The sequence below is a fragment of the Microtus oregoni genome, unplaced genomic scaffold, assembly GCF_018167655.1.
Source record: "Microtus oregoni isolate MIOR12 unplaced genomic scaffold, Mior012 000068F_ref0000429, whole genome shotgun sequence".
NCBI lineage: Eukaryota > Metazoa > Chordata > Mammalia > Rodentia > Cricetidae > Microtus > Microtus oregoni.
In genome coordinates, this window is record NW_024543975.1 from 2,819,632 (window position 1) to 2,837,201 (window position 17,570).

Genomic DNA, 17,570 nt, shown 5'->3' on the forward strand with positions numbered 1-17,570 from the left:
TTTGAAATTCTCTGCTTCCTAAAAAGTCTCCCAGATACTATGGGCCTATAGGCTGAAGATGGATGCCCGAATGGTACAGAATAACTTTGGGTGACTGTCCAGGCAGGGAAATGCCTGTCAATTCTAGAGTTTTGGAACTTGCTTACAATGTACTTCCTGTTTACTTAGGTAATATTATTTCTTTCTGAGGTCTGGATGGAGTTGAAGAATAGATAGCTATAATTATAGTTTTCCTTAGTTATGATAAAGATAAAATAGATATAAATATTGTAACTATAATTCTTTTTTTCTCTTACTAAAGATTTTATTTTTCATTATATATAATTATGTGTATGTGCCTACTGAGGAGAGAGGAGGGCATCGTATCCCTTGGAACTGGAGTTACAGGTGGGTGCTGGGAATAAAACTTAGGTCTTCTGCAAGAGCCACACTTTCTGAACTGATGAGTCATCACTTCAGCCACAAAAAAAGAAATTCTTCCCAATTTGTCACACCTAGAGACGACACTGTAAGAAAATGAGTACTTTTCATGCTTCCTTTTAATAATGACAAGCTTGTGCCACAGCTGCAATACATGGCTCACAATCAGTCTTTCCGCAGGGGAACAGTCTCCTCCCTGATGCTCTCCTTGGTCACAATGGAGATCCTGAGGGCATCGCCAGTGTACACGTCCCTCTCAGCTGCAGAAATAAAGACATCCTTCACCAGCCGCATAGCTTTGTCCAGAGACAGGGGCACGTGGTCCACATTCTGCATATTTTTGAAACCAACCTGGCAATGGAGGTACTGTATTGGCAATTGCTGGAGAAGATTTTTCCATTGTTGCTTCAGACACTCGATTGAGTGAAGGGTTTTCAATTCATACCCGAGACAGCCCCAAATGTTATAAACTTACAGACAAAACAGTCATTGGCTGCAGTGGTTTCCATGGAGATTGTCTTACTCTGATGAAGATTATTGAAGCGAGATTAAAGATGTACAAGCACTCCAATAACAAGGCCATGACCACCGGGGCAATTGCTGCAATGCTTTCTACCATCCTCTACTCACGGCGCTTCTTCCTGTACTATGTCTACAACATCATCGGTGAACTCGATGAAGAAGGAAAGGGAGCTGTGTATAGCTTTGACCCAGTGGGCTCCTACCAGAGAGACTCCTTCAAGGCTTGGGGCTCAGTAAGTGCCATGCTGCAGCCTCTGCCTGTAACTATAATTCTTATCGATACATGTTTTGTATATGTAATTTTACTATGTTAAAATCAAAACCTTCCTTTTCATTTAGACAGAAAATGGGAGTTCATGTGGGATTCCCCTTTGTATTACCATTAATGTGATTACCATTGATTAAGAAAGAAACTGCTTTGGGCCTATAGTAGGGCAGAACAGATCTACATGGGGAAATCTAAACCGAGTGCTGGGAGAAAGAAGGTGGAGTCAGAGACACCATGTAGCTGCCACCAGGAACAGATGAGTTGGAATCTTGCTGGTAAGCCATTGCCACACGGTGATACACAGATTAATAAAAATGGGTTAAATTATGATATAAGAGCTAGCCAATAAAAGCTAGAGCTAATAGGCCAAATAGTGATTTAATTAATAGAGTTTCTGTGTGGTTATTTTAAGTCCTGGCAGCTTACATACATCCTTACTTACATAAGGATCATCATAGTCAAAATGCATGAAATATTGGTTTAGAGTGCCATGGAATCATGTAGGAACTTTTTCACTGATAAAAAGATTTAGCACATCCCTTCCATGACATTCCATTCTACACCATAGTATATGTGCACCACAGAAATCACCAAACACCACAAATCACTGCTTTTGTTTATTTGTTTTTCTAGACAAGTTGCTAAATGATTACCTATGATGCTACTTTTGTGGGTTTTCTTATTCTTATGATTTTGAGGCATTGCTTGGACTAGATGACTTAAATACCATCCTTTCTTCCCTCTCTCTGTCTTTCTCCTTCCTTCCTTCCTTCCTTTCTCTCTTTCTCTCTTTCTCCCCTTTTCAGGATGAGGTCCAATGTAGCTTTTGTTAGCCTAGAACTAGCTAAGGATGACCTTGAACTTCTGATCATCCTGCATCCACTTTCCAAGTGTCTGGACTACAAGCATACAAGTTCATTCCCAGTTTGTGTCTCAGACACTTTAGTGCTTTCTCAACAGGCTCTTACTCCATGCTGATCACAAGTGGATTTGTAAGAGGCACTGACTATGCAAGCTGCTGAACTAATGTGTCATCAACAGCTTTCTCAGCTTCACAGGTGATTGGTCTTCTCTGATTGGCTTGCTATCACCCCTTCTTCATAAAATGCAGATAGCCTCTATTAACAGCTAATTTGGGTGTGGGATAGGCTCTGCCAGTAAAACAATTCTAATTATTGTGAGGGGTGAGTGGGGTTCTCTGCTAACTCCTCATGGCAATGGTTCCTGTAATAATTTTGGGGGAAACAGCTCCTGACAATAAAATTAGTTACTTGTTATTCCTTCTTTAAGCTCTCAAGACAAATTTTAAGAGAGGAAAAAGTAATTCACATATTTTAATATGATGTTATACACATATGTCATCCCTTCTTCCAAGTAGTATGGAAGAAAACCTTTTGAATTTGTTGCTAAAGGTAGATATCCCTGGCTATTTGTTAATATTGGCTTAGGTCAGAATACAAGATGTAGCAATGAAAGTGAAGTGAAGTAGGTTAACTTCTGAATTTCTATGAATAATGGAAGATATTTTAAGATGTCTTCTGAGTGTCTGAATCATGGGGCCTATGAAGATTTATTTTTTTATTGAATGAGAAGACAACAATCTGAAGGTTGACTGAAACAGGAAAGCTATTGACAGTTTATACTGGAGAGCATTACACTTGAAATGACCTCATTTTGTCTAAGGAGAGATGTATATTTGGACACATGGGAAGGGAGCATAATGGTATTGTCTAGTGCATTTTCAGCCTTTTAATATGATTTGTTTTTCTTTATGATAATATATTGCCTTTCTGTTAGTGGGTGCATATATTTTCTCAAGAACATTTGTGTAAACAGGTTCACTGATATATGAAGATATCTTGAGAAGCCTTAGTGGCTCTATGAAGATGTCCTTTAATATCACCTGGTCATTGGGAATCCTGATGGCCTTTGGACTGTTAGATGGAACAGGAAGTGATCCTGAATGTCTTATCATGGTGTATTAGTACCCATCTTTTCTGGACATTCACTTTACCCTCTGTTCTGATTGAGATGGGAGACAGTCTAGAATCTGTCAGGATCATTCATTCTGGACCATAGCAAGGAACGTCACACTTCACCTTCTGCTATGGGGATACTTCATGACTTTCTGAAGCAATTTAATGAGTGCCTTGTAGAGCCATGGCTAGGTTGCTTCTTTTCCTCCACTAATAGTGCAGAGGAGATATCTGTACTTGTGGAATCTGAGATTCAAGTGAATTATCTTCTTTGTGTTGCCCTATCTTTATCCCTAAAATATTTCGGTTTGTTATTTAGATAAAATCTTATTGGAGATGACATTTATTTATTGGAAATGAGAAATTTTCTAATGGTAGAAATAGGTTCTATTGTTCAGATCTTAATTCACATTTCATGATAATTTGAAATAGCAAGTTGTCCCATGGTTTTGACCTAGAATGAGGAACTACAATTATCTGTTTCTTCTCCAGCCTCCTTCACTGCTGCCTCTTTTTTATCCAGAACCTGGTGTAATGACTTCGGTATCCCACTTTCTATCAAGCAGGAAGAGAAAAATTTGCTCATGTTATAACTTCAATATCCCAAATCCATGGTTTTTAGTCAGATTCTATTTTTAAACCATGAGCTGTATATTATGTAAAAGATAGCTTCTGGGTTTTGAAAATTCAATTTCTCTTTTGACCAATTCTGCCCTTCAAAACTAATGTATGTTTGTTCGTAATAAAATTGTCAGGTATGAGAATTGATGAAAACAGTAGTCTATTTCTTTCTCTTGTATTTCTTGTCTTAATAATATAAATCATTCTCAAAGCAACCAAACTCTTAAAAATTGAGTAAAATGCAGTAATGTAGAAAATAAATAGAGGAGAGTATCTATTTGAATTACCTCACTATCATCTATTTATCACTAAAATAGAATTTGAAATGGTGGGTGTTAAGCATGTGTGGCAGTGTGCATACTGTGCTAATGAATAATTTTTGAAAAATATGTAAGTGTATTTTTGATTGCTGATTGGAAGGATCTACTCAGAGAGAGAGGATTAATTTATAAATAAAACAAATTTAATAACTAAGGTTCCTAGAGACTCAAGGTGATGGATCTTAAGACTTTTTACAAGAGGGTGGGAGATCTCTTCCACTGTTAAAACCCAGAGAAATGCTGAAGGTTCTGCAGCACTGTTGCTCAGATCTGTGAGGATTCATGATTTATAGCCAACTCTGTCTGGGTGGGCAAGATATGACAAGGAGAACTATGATCAAGGAGAACTACAGCCACAGTTTGGTAATTGTGACTCTGAATTAGGCAGTGATTTAGACATGAGGCAGCCATGGAAACTAGTTATTCTTGGGTAAATGTATTCCCCGATGACATTTTGTGGAAGTTTCAAGTATCCTTGAAGTTATAGTTATGTTTTCCCTGCTCTATCACAAATTAAGACATGAAGAAACTTGGTCAGTTGCCACAGTGAACACTAATGAAGGGTCTTTAACCCTTTAGATGATCCTGGCTTCATTGTAATTTCACTGTTGTTACACACACACACACACACACACACACACACACACACACACGCGCCCTTCCTTCATGAACCTTTCAAAAACATCAGAAGAAATTCCTACAAGGTGAGGGGCCGTCTGTTTCTACCATTATTTGAGAAAGAAAGTGTGCTCTAGATTTGTGAACATACTAGTCACCTCTTAATGGTCATAAGAGTCTTAAAATTTCATAACTCAGAATCCATTATGCTGCTAACCTCTGCTGTAGGTCAGACTTCACCAGTCTTTTTCTGAGGAGTGTTCTAACATGAATAAACTGCTTCTGCTATCTGTCCCACTTGGGTGAATTCTTTCCTTTGAAATAATAAGATCTAAAGAGAAACCAAATAAAAGGAACAAAATGGCACATGCATGCCTCTTTTGCAGCTTAAACATGATTTCTTCAACGTGATTGTGAAACATGATGAGGTTATCTGTCAGTGTGAAAGAGAAGGTAGAAGGAGAAAGTATAAAGAATGAAAATATATTAAATGGTAAGTACAGGTGTTAAGAGGGTACAGGAAATATCAAATACAAGTTCTGAATTTGGTGCTCTTTATAATACGAATGAGTTCTAGTCTGTGTCATTCTTTGGTGCATAGGAAGAACACTTCCTGGTCACTAAAGCTGAAGTAACGATTTTCAGATTTCTTCTACTCCATAGTTCCATTCCGTGTATCTTTGCAAATGTGGAAGACTTGTCATTAGGAGTCACTCACTCTCTGGTCTTTCTAAACCATTGGAGGGATGAACAATACTGTAAGATTTCATTACGGCACAAGCTACTATTCTAATATTCTCTTAGGACCCATGTACTTCTCCAAGTTCCTTTGCGTCTGTTAAATGAAAGTTTTGGAAAATTAATCTAGTGACTTTAAATTTGTTTATTAGTATAACTTTGTCTCTTACAAAAAAATGTGCATGGGATTTGGCGCTCAGGACAAATGAGAAAAGATCCACTATTGTTCAAGGACAAAATGAGTTTCCGAAGAGATCCCAAGCTGGCTATTTATCCTTCCAACTACTGCCATGATACTTAGTGATTTTCAGTACACACTCTGAATCCTTATGTATACCTTTTCTGGCTTTGAAACTCAGGGGCACTTGTAGGGGGCTTATTCTTTGTGATCGCATTGAAGAAGTGATGCTTCGGCAGTAGACAGGACTGCCTGTGCCAGCTTGTCTCTTTACTAGCCCCGGTGTAGTATTCATTTAATTTGTTAGTCTACTCCTCCATTAGCTTTCTCCTATGGAGGGACTGACCAATTTATCCCTGTTTAAAATTTAATCAGACGTTTCACTGCTCATCAACATTTTAACGGGACCATTTAGAGCCATGGAACTCCACACATCTCTGCTTAATTACTGCTAGTTGACAGATGTCACTTTCATTGTCCTCTGTCCCCTCTCCTTCAGCTGCTCAGACTTGTAGGAGAAGCTTATTTTTAAAATAAACCTTAAAATAGAAACACAACCAGAGATTAATGGAGAGACAGTAGCCCGTGATTCTGCCTGATTGGACTCTAGTCATTTGAAGAAGTTAAGTATCTGGACTCTAGTCATTTGAAGAAGTTAAGTATCTGGTACCTTTTCAGGGCTTGATGCCCACTCTGTTTTTTTCTTGTACATATTGAAAGGACCTTGGGGAGGAAGAGTGCAGAACAGATGACTGGGTTCCCTCATTGGTTGTATTTGTCATTCTTTTCTCAAGCTACTATCTGCTCACACTTGTTCCTTACTGAACTGTGAAATTGGAAATGAGAGTGGAATGCTGCTCTTCCACCACGAACACTTCTCTTGTGATGGAATACAGTGAGGGGAGACTGCTTTTGGAGCTGAAGAAGGGGATGTGGCCAATGACACATACTCATGTCGTGCAGCAATGAACTGAATTTATTTGGGCTTATAAAGTCCCGGCTTTCTCCTACTCTGAATGCCACCTCCTATTTACACATAAAGAGAATGTTTTCAGTAGTCCTCATTGTCCGCTACGTTCAGCAAGTCCAGTTTTATCCCAGGCCTTTTCAGATCCAAGCCAGCTGGCCTTGGTGAGTTTCCAATAGAACATCCCCATTGTCTCAGTGTGTGGGTGCACCCCTTGCGTTCCCCAGAGGTGGGTGGTTCTTGGACTTCCCATAGGCAGGGAACCCTGATTGCTCTTTGGGCTGATGAGGGAGGGGGACTTGAATGGGGGAAGGGGAGGGAAATGGGAGGCGGTGGCGGGGAAGAGACAGAAATCTTTAATAAATAAATAAATAAATAAATAAAAAAGAGAATGTTTTCATGGTTACTGTAAATATTGTTACATGGAAGCTTTAACTGAAAAGTTCCTTCAAAATAAAATAGTAGTTCATCACCTTCTCTTTGAAATGGCTACATAAAGAGCAGGTAGTATGTGTTGCTTTGAAAGTATGGAAAGATTCCAAATTCTTGGACTGAACAAATGGGGATTTCTATAGGCTTCCTCTAATCTGCCATTTCAGTCATCCAGTGTTACAGTAATGTTGCATCCCAGCAATCATAAAATTTTATGAGTGCCAAACAATAAATGTGTTTGTGAGTTCCAGCTGCTGTCCTGGCTCAGGTAATCTCAGCTGGGCCTGCTAAGGTACCTACAGGGAGTCATCTGCAGCTTGTGGGTGTTTTTGCTGGTTTTGGTAGGGTTTGCTCATACATCTTGCGGGGGGGGGGTCACTATGGCAATAGTGAGGACACTTGACTTAGTCTGTGTTTCTTTAATTTTTTAACTGGTTAGCACAAATAGTTTTTAGGGATATAAAAGAAGTTAAGAGAGTACATGGAAATACACAGACACTTTCTCCAATCTATTATTGATTCATGGTTGTTTAGAGGCTTTGCCAAAGTTAGACACATAGCAATATCCAGAGTCTCAGAGAGCATAATAAAAGAACAGAGGATGCCAAAAAATAGAAGGAAGAATGGGGCAAAAGATACTCAAATCTACCTTACCTAAGAATGAAGGAATACATATTTTTTCACCTAATATCACAGACAAAGCAGGGTATTCATTCTAATAATATTAATTCAGCAATGTTTTAGGGAACCTTTCTCATGCAATAGTGCAAGAAAAAAATCTTAAGAAAAAAATATTTTGGAAAGGAAGTAAATTGAGTTTTTTTTTTTCACAAACAACAGGTCAAATACATAGAGACCTTTAAGGTATTAGTAGTATTAAAACTGTTTAACAGACTTAGCAAAGTCATAACATCTAAGACCAAAATATAGTAGCTTATGTTTCCATGCTGCAACAAAAACTGTATTTCCTTTATGGTATATGATCTTTACAGAAGACTAAGCATGAGTCGTGCACATTTCTAACTATCTTCTAAATACTAATCCTGTATCCATAGATAAATGTAGCTCTCATCGCTCATCACAAAACTCCCTTTTGCAGTAAATGGAGACAATTAAAGAAGTCTACAACAATAAAAAAATGCAGAGAACAACTGACCATGGAGTTCTTAGCCTCAGATGAAAGATATAAAATACAACTCCCCCACCTAAATCTTAAACAACATTGTGGAAGTCAAGGCATTCAGATTATAGGAGTCAGAGGACTGGAATTATGCTGCAAGACTGTATCTTCTTTACATTTCAGGGAAACTTCACTCAGGAATTCTCAACAATATGGTCACCCAAGCTAAGAATTTAATAATAACAAGACAAATTGACATGCCAATGTGGATGCTAAAAATCCACCCCTAGGTGAAGACTTAAAAGGAATCTTTTTTTTTCTTCGAAATATTTTATTAGATATGGTCTAAAATATTTACCTGTGTGAGCTAGTTAGCTTTACTTTATGGCTGAGGGGTTCTTTATTAGTACTTGTAGTGTCCCCCAGAGGAATACATCTTCTGATAGCAGGCACAGTTAGCATTTTAAAGATGTTCAACAAGAATTAACAGAGTTTACTCTACAAATCTTCAACCACTCTAATCAGAAAGTCTCAGTGTTGGGGTGAGCATGTTAGCACAAGGATTGACGGTGATGACATTTCTGGAGGGGAGAGCATGGTTCTCAAGATAGCTGCTGTGTTGTCAGGCTTCTCTGTGATGCTGGACAGGAGTGCAGGCATTTGGAGGACCCGTGTTCTCCTGGGCAGGAGTGCAGGCAGCTGAAGGACCTGTGTCCTCCTGGGCACTTCTGTCCTTGGCTTCACACTTTCTCACTTTGTCTTGATTGATGATTCAGTCTCAACTCTGCCAGAAACCCAAGGAATTCCTGAGGGCTCACAAGCTGGTTCTGCAGTTTCAGGAACAGATTGATACCTTCTTTTTTTATTATTAATTAAAAATTTCCGCATCCTCCCCACCTCCAATTTCCCTCCCCCACTCCCATCCCCCTTCCCCTCCCTCTCCTGGTCAAAGAGCAGTCAGGGTTCCCTGCCCTGTGGGAAGTCCAAGGACCTCCCCCCCTCCATCCAGGTCTAGGAAGGTGGGCATACAAACAGACTAGGCTCCCATAAAACCAGTGCATGCAGTAGGATCAAAACCCAGTGCCATAGTCCTTGGCTTCTCATCAGCCCTCATTGTCTGTCACATTCAGAAAGTCCGGTTTTATCCCATGCTTTTTCAGTCCCAGTCCAGCTATCCTTGGTGAGCTCCAATTAGACCAGCCCCACCGTCTCAGTGGGTGGGCGCACCCCTTGCGGTCTTGACTTCCTTGCTCATGTTCTCCCTCCTACTGCTCCTCATTTGGACCTTGGGAGCTCAGTCCGTTTCTCCAATGTGGGTCTCTGTATCTATCTCCATCCATCGACAGATAAAGGTTCTATGGTGATATGCAGAATATTCATCAGTATGGCTATAGGACTGGGCCATATTAGACTCCTCTCCTCAGCTGAAGTAATAAGGGCGGTGGCGCGGCTGTGTCCCCAACACCCCAGCCACCTGCCCGGCTAGCTTATGCCCCGAAATAATTACACGGACACTGTATTCTTTTAATCACTGCTTGGCCCATTCTCTTCTAGGCTAATTCTCACATATTAATTTAGCCCATTTCCAATCATCTGTGTGTAGCACCCCAAGGTGCGCTTACCGGGGAGATTCTAGCCTAGTCCATCCTGGGTCGGAGCGGAGCTTCATCCCGGGAGCGGAGCATGGCGTCTCTCTCAGGCATCTGCTCCCGAGAGCGCTGTGGAGTCTCTGACCTCACTTCCTGTTCCTCCCAGCGTTCTGTTCTGATTACTCCTCCCACCTATCTTCTAACCAATAAAATGGGCCAGGGCAGTTCCTTTATTAGCCAATGACCTTCCTCCATCACTCAGCTGCCCAAGAAACTATCTGAGGACATCTCCATGGACACTTGGGAACCCCTCTAGAGTCAAGTCTCTTGCCAACCCTAAAATGGCTCCCTTAATTAAGATATATACTTCCCTGCTCCCATATCCACCATCCTCTATCCCAACCATCCCATTCCCCCAAGCTCTCCCCTTCCTCCCCTTCTCACTTTTTTCTCCCCGTCTCCCCTTACCCCCATACCATCCCCACCCCCAAGTTCCCAATTTTTGCCCAGCAATCTTATATACTTCCAATATCCAGGAGGATAACTATATGTTTTTCTTTGGGTTCACCTTCTTATTTAGCTTCTCTAGGATCACGAATTATAGGCTCAATGTTTTTTTATTTAAGGCTAGAAACCACTTATGAGTGAAAACATCCCATGTTCATCTTTTTTGGGTCTGGGTTACCACACTCAGGATAGTGTTTTCTATTTCCATCCATTTGCATGCAAAATTCAAGAAGTCATTGTTTTTTACTGCTGAGTAGTACTCTAATATGTATATATTCCACACTTTCTTTATCCAGTCTTCCATTGAAGGACATCTAGGTTGTTTCCAGGTTCTGGCTATTACAAATACTGCTGCTATGAACATAGTTGAACAAATGCTTTTATAGTATGATAGGGCATCTCTTGGGTATATTCCCAAGAGTGGTATTGCTGGATCCTGGGGTAGGTTGATCCCGAATTTCCTGAGAAACCGCCACACTGCTTTTTAAAGTGGTTGCATAAGTTTGCATTCCCACCAGAAATGGATGAGTATACCCCTTACTCAAAGGCTATCATTGGTGTTTTTGATTTTAGCCATTCTGACAGGTGTAAGATGGTATCTCAAAGTTGTTTTGATTTGCATTTCCCTGATCACTAAGGAGGTTGAGCATGACCTTAAGTGTCTTTTGGACATTTGAACTTCTTCTGTTGAGAATTCTCTGTTCAGTTCAGTGCCCCATTTTTTAATTGGGTTAATTAACATTTTAAAGTCTAGTTTCTTGAGTTCTTTATATATTTTGGAGATCAGACCTTTGTCCATTGCGGGGTTATTGAAGATCTTCTCCCAGTCAGTAGGTTGCCTTTTTGTCTTAATGACAGTGTCCTTTGCTTTACAAAGGCTTCTCAGTTTCAGGAGGTTCCATTTATTCAATGTTGCCCTTAATGTCTGTGCTGCTGGGTTATACATAGGAAGTGGTCTCCTGTGCCCATGTGTTGTAGACTGCTTCCCACTTTCTCTTCTATCAGATTCAGCGTGTTCCAATAAATATTGAGGTCTTTAATCCATTTGGACTTGAGTTTTGTGCATGGTGATAGATATGGATCTATTTTCATTCTTCTACAGGTTGACATCCAGTTATGCCAGTACCATTTGTTGAAGATGCTTTCTTTTTTCCATTGTATACTTTTAGCTCCTTTATCGAAAATCAGGTGTTCAGAGTTTTGTGGGTTAATATCCGGATCTTCTATTCGATTCCATTGGTCGATTTCTCTGTTTTTATGCCAATATCAAGTTGTTTTCAATACTGTAGCTCTCTAATAGAGTTTGAAGTCAGGGATGGTAATGCCTCCAGAAGTTCCTTTATTGTATAAGATTGTTTTGGCTATCCTGGGGTTTTTTGTTTTTCCATATAAATTTGATTATTGTTCTCTCAAGGTCTGTGAAGAATTTTGTTGGGATTTTGATGGGGATTGCACTGAATCTATAAATTGCTTTTGGTAGAATTACCATTTTTACTATGTTGATCCTCTCAATCCAAGAGCAAGGGAGATCCTTCCATTTTCTGTTATCCTCTTCAATTTCTTTTTTCAAAGACTTAAAGTTCTTGTCAAATAGACTTTCACTTCCTTGGTTACTCCAAGATATTTTATGCTATTTGTTGCTATTGTAAAAGGTGATGCTTCTCTGATTTCCCTCTCTGCTTCCATATCCTTTGTGTATAGGAGGGCAACTGACTTTTTGGAGTTGGTCTTGTATCCTGACACATTACTAAAAGTATTTATCAGCTTTAGGATTTCTTTGGTAGAGTTTTTGGGGTCACTTATCTACACTATCATATCATCTGCAAATAACAGGGCAAGTATAATTAAATTCATTATATGCTTGTATACACACACATCAACACATTTAATTAAAAATATCATTTATATTTTGCCAATGGAATATGCCAATACTATTAACTAGCATAAGAAGTGCACTGATTGGCTAGAGGAGACAGAGGTGGATATCTAATACACATGTCATTTGTTCACTGAAATTTGACTTTACAGATTACTATTGCAGAGGTTTCTCAGAGGCTCAAATTATGTTGATATTATGGATTGATTTTATAAAATGAACAAGTATGCTTGATGTAATATCCATGTAATTTTGAGTAAAGAAGGTTTTAAATAAATAAATAAAAGAGAAGGACAGTCTTACCAGATTAAAATGTTTGCACATTGAAGGATTTGGTTATGTAAATGAAAGAGTCGTGTTAAGGGGACAGCTACATGAGTAAAAAGCTTGCCACACAAAGATGAGAACATGAGTTCAGATTTCCTGCACCTGTGGAAAAGCAAGGTATGATGGTGTTACATGTGTATAATGCTAGTGCTGGGGGTGTCAAAGACAGAGTGATTTTTGGAACTTGCTGGACATCTAGTCTTGTTGAATTATTGAACCCCAGATTAAGGGAGAGAACCTTCACCTCAAAAGTAAGGTGAAGAACAATTGAGCAAGATGCTGAATGACAATTTGTGGCCTCCAAATGTAGCATGTGCAGGCCCACATGGACATCCTCTTCTGCACTCACCATCTAAAGTGAGTGGAAGATGAGGGGAAAATAGGAAATGAAAAACAAGCAACAGGTTTGATAAGACTGTTACTCGTCCCCCAAAGAGACTCTATAAGTCTAAAATTGTTGGATATTTACACAATCGACTCCACATCCAATCACAAGAATGTGCATATGTCTATGATGTTGCTTTATTCACAGTAAAAAGAAAATGGAACCAGGTGGATGGATAAGGTGTTCACACATGAACAATGGAATTTTATTTAACTGCAAAGAAAAATAAAGTTAAGAAAAATCCTGGAAAATGTATGGATCTGAAAAGAATATTACTAAACGATCTGACCTGAACTCAGAAAGAGTTTTTCATAAGTAGACTCCAAACTTCCATCATATACATCAGAGAATGAAGCACATAGAGATTAAATGAGTTGTCCAAGGTAACCAAGCATGCTACCTTGTAAGCTTGGGGATTAAACTGAGGTCTCATGAGCTTTTTGCTATGATTTCCACCACTGCACTCTCCCATTACTTCAGGTCTAATAAATATATTGCTGTCAGTGAATGTGTCATATACTGAATGGAGATATTTTTTTCCCTGAATGAATATCAAATGAGGGTCCTATATTCTAATGCTGTGTGTTGGCTCTAACTATTATTTGTGGTGCTCAAATGAAGCCATATGTGTAGGCTGATAGCATTTCTTTATTTGGGAAAAGGTAGAAAGTAAGTGGGTAGTATTGAAATAGCTCTTGGTAGTAAAATACAATGACAGCCTCATAGAATTTGATTCTGTTTTCCATATTTTATAACAAATTCACTTTAGCCCAAATGAATGGTGGCTTGTACAGTTGAAAGATAAATTCTTTTCATAAAAGCTCTTACTCTTTAAGAAATATGGACATGGCCATAAAAACAATTCAGTCTTTTACTTCATCGCCTCCGTTTTCAGCTGGTAATAAATTGTTGACTGAGCCTCAATAGGCACATAATAGGCAGCGGGAAAGCCCTCCATCAAGGAGGAGATTTATTTGTGAGTAGTCTGAGAAACATTCCTTTATGCAATAAATACTAGAAGAGGAAGATACAGGCCAGCGAGGAGCAAGTTGACTATAAAGAGGCATTTTAAGGATAACAGTTAAGCATCAACTTTCAAAAACAAGGAGAATTCCATAATGCACAGTCAGTTCTTAAATTGTACATATGCTCCATTGGACAGGATCTACTCAACTTAAACAAATATATCTCATAATTCCATAGAGATTTTGTCCACAACGCTTGTCATTATTATACATGGAAGATACGTTGTTATGAAATATAAAAGACTTTGGGTATTTTGGTTTCATTTATTAATTCATCAGTGGTCAGCATATTTCATAGTTTTGTACTTAGTACGTGGCATGCTATTATCCACATGGGTAGAGAATGCTTGAGGTTGCTTTTAGGTGATCATTTGAAAAATGATTCATGCACAGAGGGCTGCACAATTAGTTGCTGATTGCTTTCTGGGACTGACTGATTTCTTACTGAAAGGCTCTTGACTTAGTTTTTGAAGTGGATTCTTTTAAGAAGCTACTTTCTTTGAACTCTTTATTATAGGCTTATTTAATTCTGCCTTCTTTTGAATCTTACTTGTTTCTCTATTTTTTTCCCTAATAAAGAGATTTGCCTGGAGAGTTGTAGAGGATAGCCCTTGTAGATAAGCAAGCGCCTGCGTAGATTTCACTTTATTTCTTTAAACGTTTGTTCTGTTTTCTGGGAAAGTCAGGATCAAAGTCAGACCTAAAGAATAGAAGATGAAATTATTTTTCACTCAGAGATTTAGTCTGTTTATGGTACATCTTATTTTATAAATAGTTATATTTTAGAAATTGTTTTAGTGATATTTAGAAAATACAACAAGGAAATCAGTGAATTTTAGGCTGTTTGCTCGTTACTATAGTAATTTTTAATAAATAGAAATGTTCTGACATTAGGATGTATAGGATAGGCTTGAAACATAAAGCTTAAGTGATTTCCTTATGCTTCACCCACCAACCATCAAGTTCACTTGTGAATTCTTTGATTAAAAATGGAAACACTCAACTCCATACCCAATGGTGCATCGTTTTATTGTATAATAGATAAAATATTTAGACTGACTATATATATATATATATATATATATACATATATATATTTTCCTAATAAAGAGATTTGTCAGGATCAAAGTATATATGTACTTAAGAGGACAGGGAAATTGACTTACTGGATAAAACTACTTGGACTTTCATGCAATCCCAGTTACCTTATTTTTATCCCAAGAGCCCACCATGGAAGAGGAGACTGACTCTTGAAAATTGTCCTTTCATTTCACATGTTGACTGTGATGTACATACACACATACATACATACACACACACACACACACACACACACACACACATACACACACCCCACAGAGAGAGAGAGACCAGACAGGACAGACAGACAGACACACACACGCGCGCGCACACACACACACACACACACACACACACACACACACACACACAGAATAGAAACAACCAGGGAACTTATATGAGTTTAGTCTTTTGGATTAATGCAAATAAGGAAAGATCAGTGTAGATCTAGAATTCAAGTTCAGTGACTGCTTAGTAAGTGTCTAGCACTCTGGGTAGCAATCTAGATGCAGCATTTCATCTAATCTTGTAAAATATCAAAGCAGACATTGCTATTATCCGTAGTTGATTGTTAAGAGCATGGAGGTTCCACAGGTCATTCACCTTACCACAAAACTGCAACTCCAGCCCACACTTTCGAGATTCCAAAATACCCATCAGAACCTGAACATCATGCACATTAGAGATGAGAGAATCCAAGGCTCCAACTACCCTCTACAGCTTCATTTAGCATCCATGCAAGAAAATCAGAATTTTGTTCCCTCTGTATTTCCAGTAATTGAAAACACACTTGGCATTTAGTTTGTGTTCTACAAATGTTAGTGATTGAATGCATGTATCAGAAAGGATGTTTTTCCTCAGGGGTTTGTGCACTGACCTTGAGTGGCTTCTCATTTCATTTGTTAAAATCACAGACAATAATGTAGAAGTATTCAGAAGGACAAAGAAGATCAAAAAACCAAGTTAAAATGTGTTTTTTCTAAACACTAATAACACAACATTGAAATGAAAGCACTGAATATAACAGATGATTTTCTCGTCCTCTAGAGAGTACGATTTTTCATGAAATGAAGGACAAAACATTTTGTAGCATTTTCATGAAAGAAAGACATATATCATAGGACATAATGGAATTTTTGATAATAGAGTTTTGCCTTTTTATGCCAAAGCTCTCTTACAACATACATTCTTGATGAAGGAAAAAAAACGCAACAAGCCACAAACAGATCTTTCTGTGAGAGATAAAGCAATTAGGGAATACAAAGAAAAGAAAAGAAAAGAGAAAGAGGCTCCAATAAACTGGGAAAAATTACAAGCATTATAAGAAAATCAATAAAATCAAACCCACTCTTGAGGCAAGAAGTCTATTCATGCATTGTTCTGGACTAGCTGATCATTATGTAGGGGTCTCAGTTTCCAGAATTAGAGTGGAACTAAACAAAACCACTATGTTAGCAATCAAATACAGCATAAAAAACAGCATCTATGCTCTGCAAGGAGCCCACATTTCAAAGTGCCCTTATGCAGCAGGAGAGCCACAGAAATCTGGAAATGAAGGCAACACGGGTGAAACAGGCTGGAACTGGGTTTTTTTCCGTTTACCCAAATATTCTTAATCGTTTCAGTCTCATCACTTCCTCAATGAGATCATGTTATAAGAAAAAGACTGTATTACAAATGTAGAAAAAAATTGCTTTTCAGAAGTTCAGTTCTCCCTTTGCCTTTAAAATTTCTACTCATCCCTCAAGAATCATGTCAGTTGCCACTGCCTCTGGGTCAGTCTCCCTGGTTCCTTCAGTCAGAGTGGATCTTTGGGGGGGGGCAGGGGTTGTGTATTTCTGTGTCTCACCATTGTCAGTCCTTCTACTGATATGAGCTGCTGGCAGTTGTCTTCTTAATTAAGGGCATGTCTTGTTTGACAAAAGCAGCAGAGCAGCGTACGGCCAGGGGATGTTTTCTGACGATGAATAAAGGAATAGAACATTTACCTTAACCGAACACCCACTTACTGTTCTCATCTTCTCTTTCTTCAATCCTACAGCAACCTGAGAAGGTCATTCATCATTGATCTTTCTCAATGATTATTGATATACTCATTGCTTGAAATCTCTTGATACTTATTCGCTAGCCCTTGGTACCAAAGGCTTTATCTAAGGAACCCAGACCACATCTCCCAACAACATGGGGTGTTGAGGGTTTTTCACATAAATAAACTATCTCGATAGGAAGCCTGCTCTTGGGTATCTTCTAGTTACCACACACCTGTGTTTCCAACCCTCTTCCTTTAGTTCAGGAGACTTTCTTATGGTCTCTTTACTTCACCTCTAGCCTGTGTGTATAACCCAGCTCCTTACCTCTAGAAACCTTGGCTTTAAATGGCAATAAAATACGACTTCCTTATGGGGCTCTCTGAAGCTTATAATATAGGTTCTAATGCTTCATGGATTCTTTCTGAAGGTGAGTGTGATATGTCTATTTCTTTCTTATTCTGGAGAAGTGAAACACATCATACATGGATAAATTTTTCTATAAATTTCATGATATTCTATGTTGTGACAGCAAAAGCTTTCAGATCCTCTGGACACATATTTCCTGCATATC

General features: G+C 38.7%; 1 protein-coding gene across 1 annotated transcript in view; it reads left to right on the forward strand.

The window, feature by feature from the left end:
- Nucleotides 1–767: 767 nt before the first annotated feature.
- The window catches only part of LOC121440539 (proteasome subunit beta type-1-like), a gene marked incomplete at its 5' end in the record, with an annotated part of 117,626 nt that continues 100,823 nt past the window's right edge, over nt 768–17,570 (forward strand). The window contains one exon of the mRNA XM_041641273.1: nt 768–1,202. Within this exon, the coding sequence (XP_041497207.1) occupies nt 768–1,202 (435 nt within the window). The remainder of the gene's footprint in view (nt 1,203–17,570) is intronic.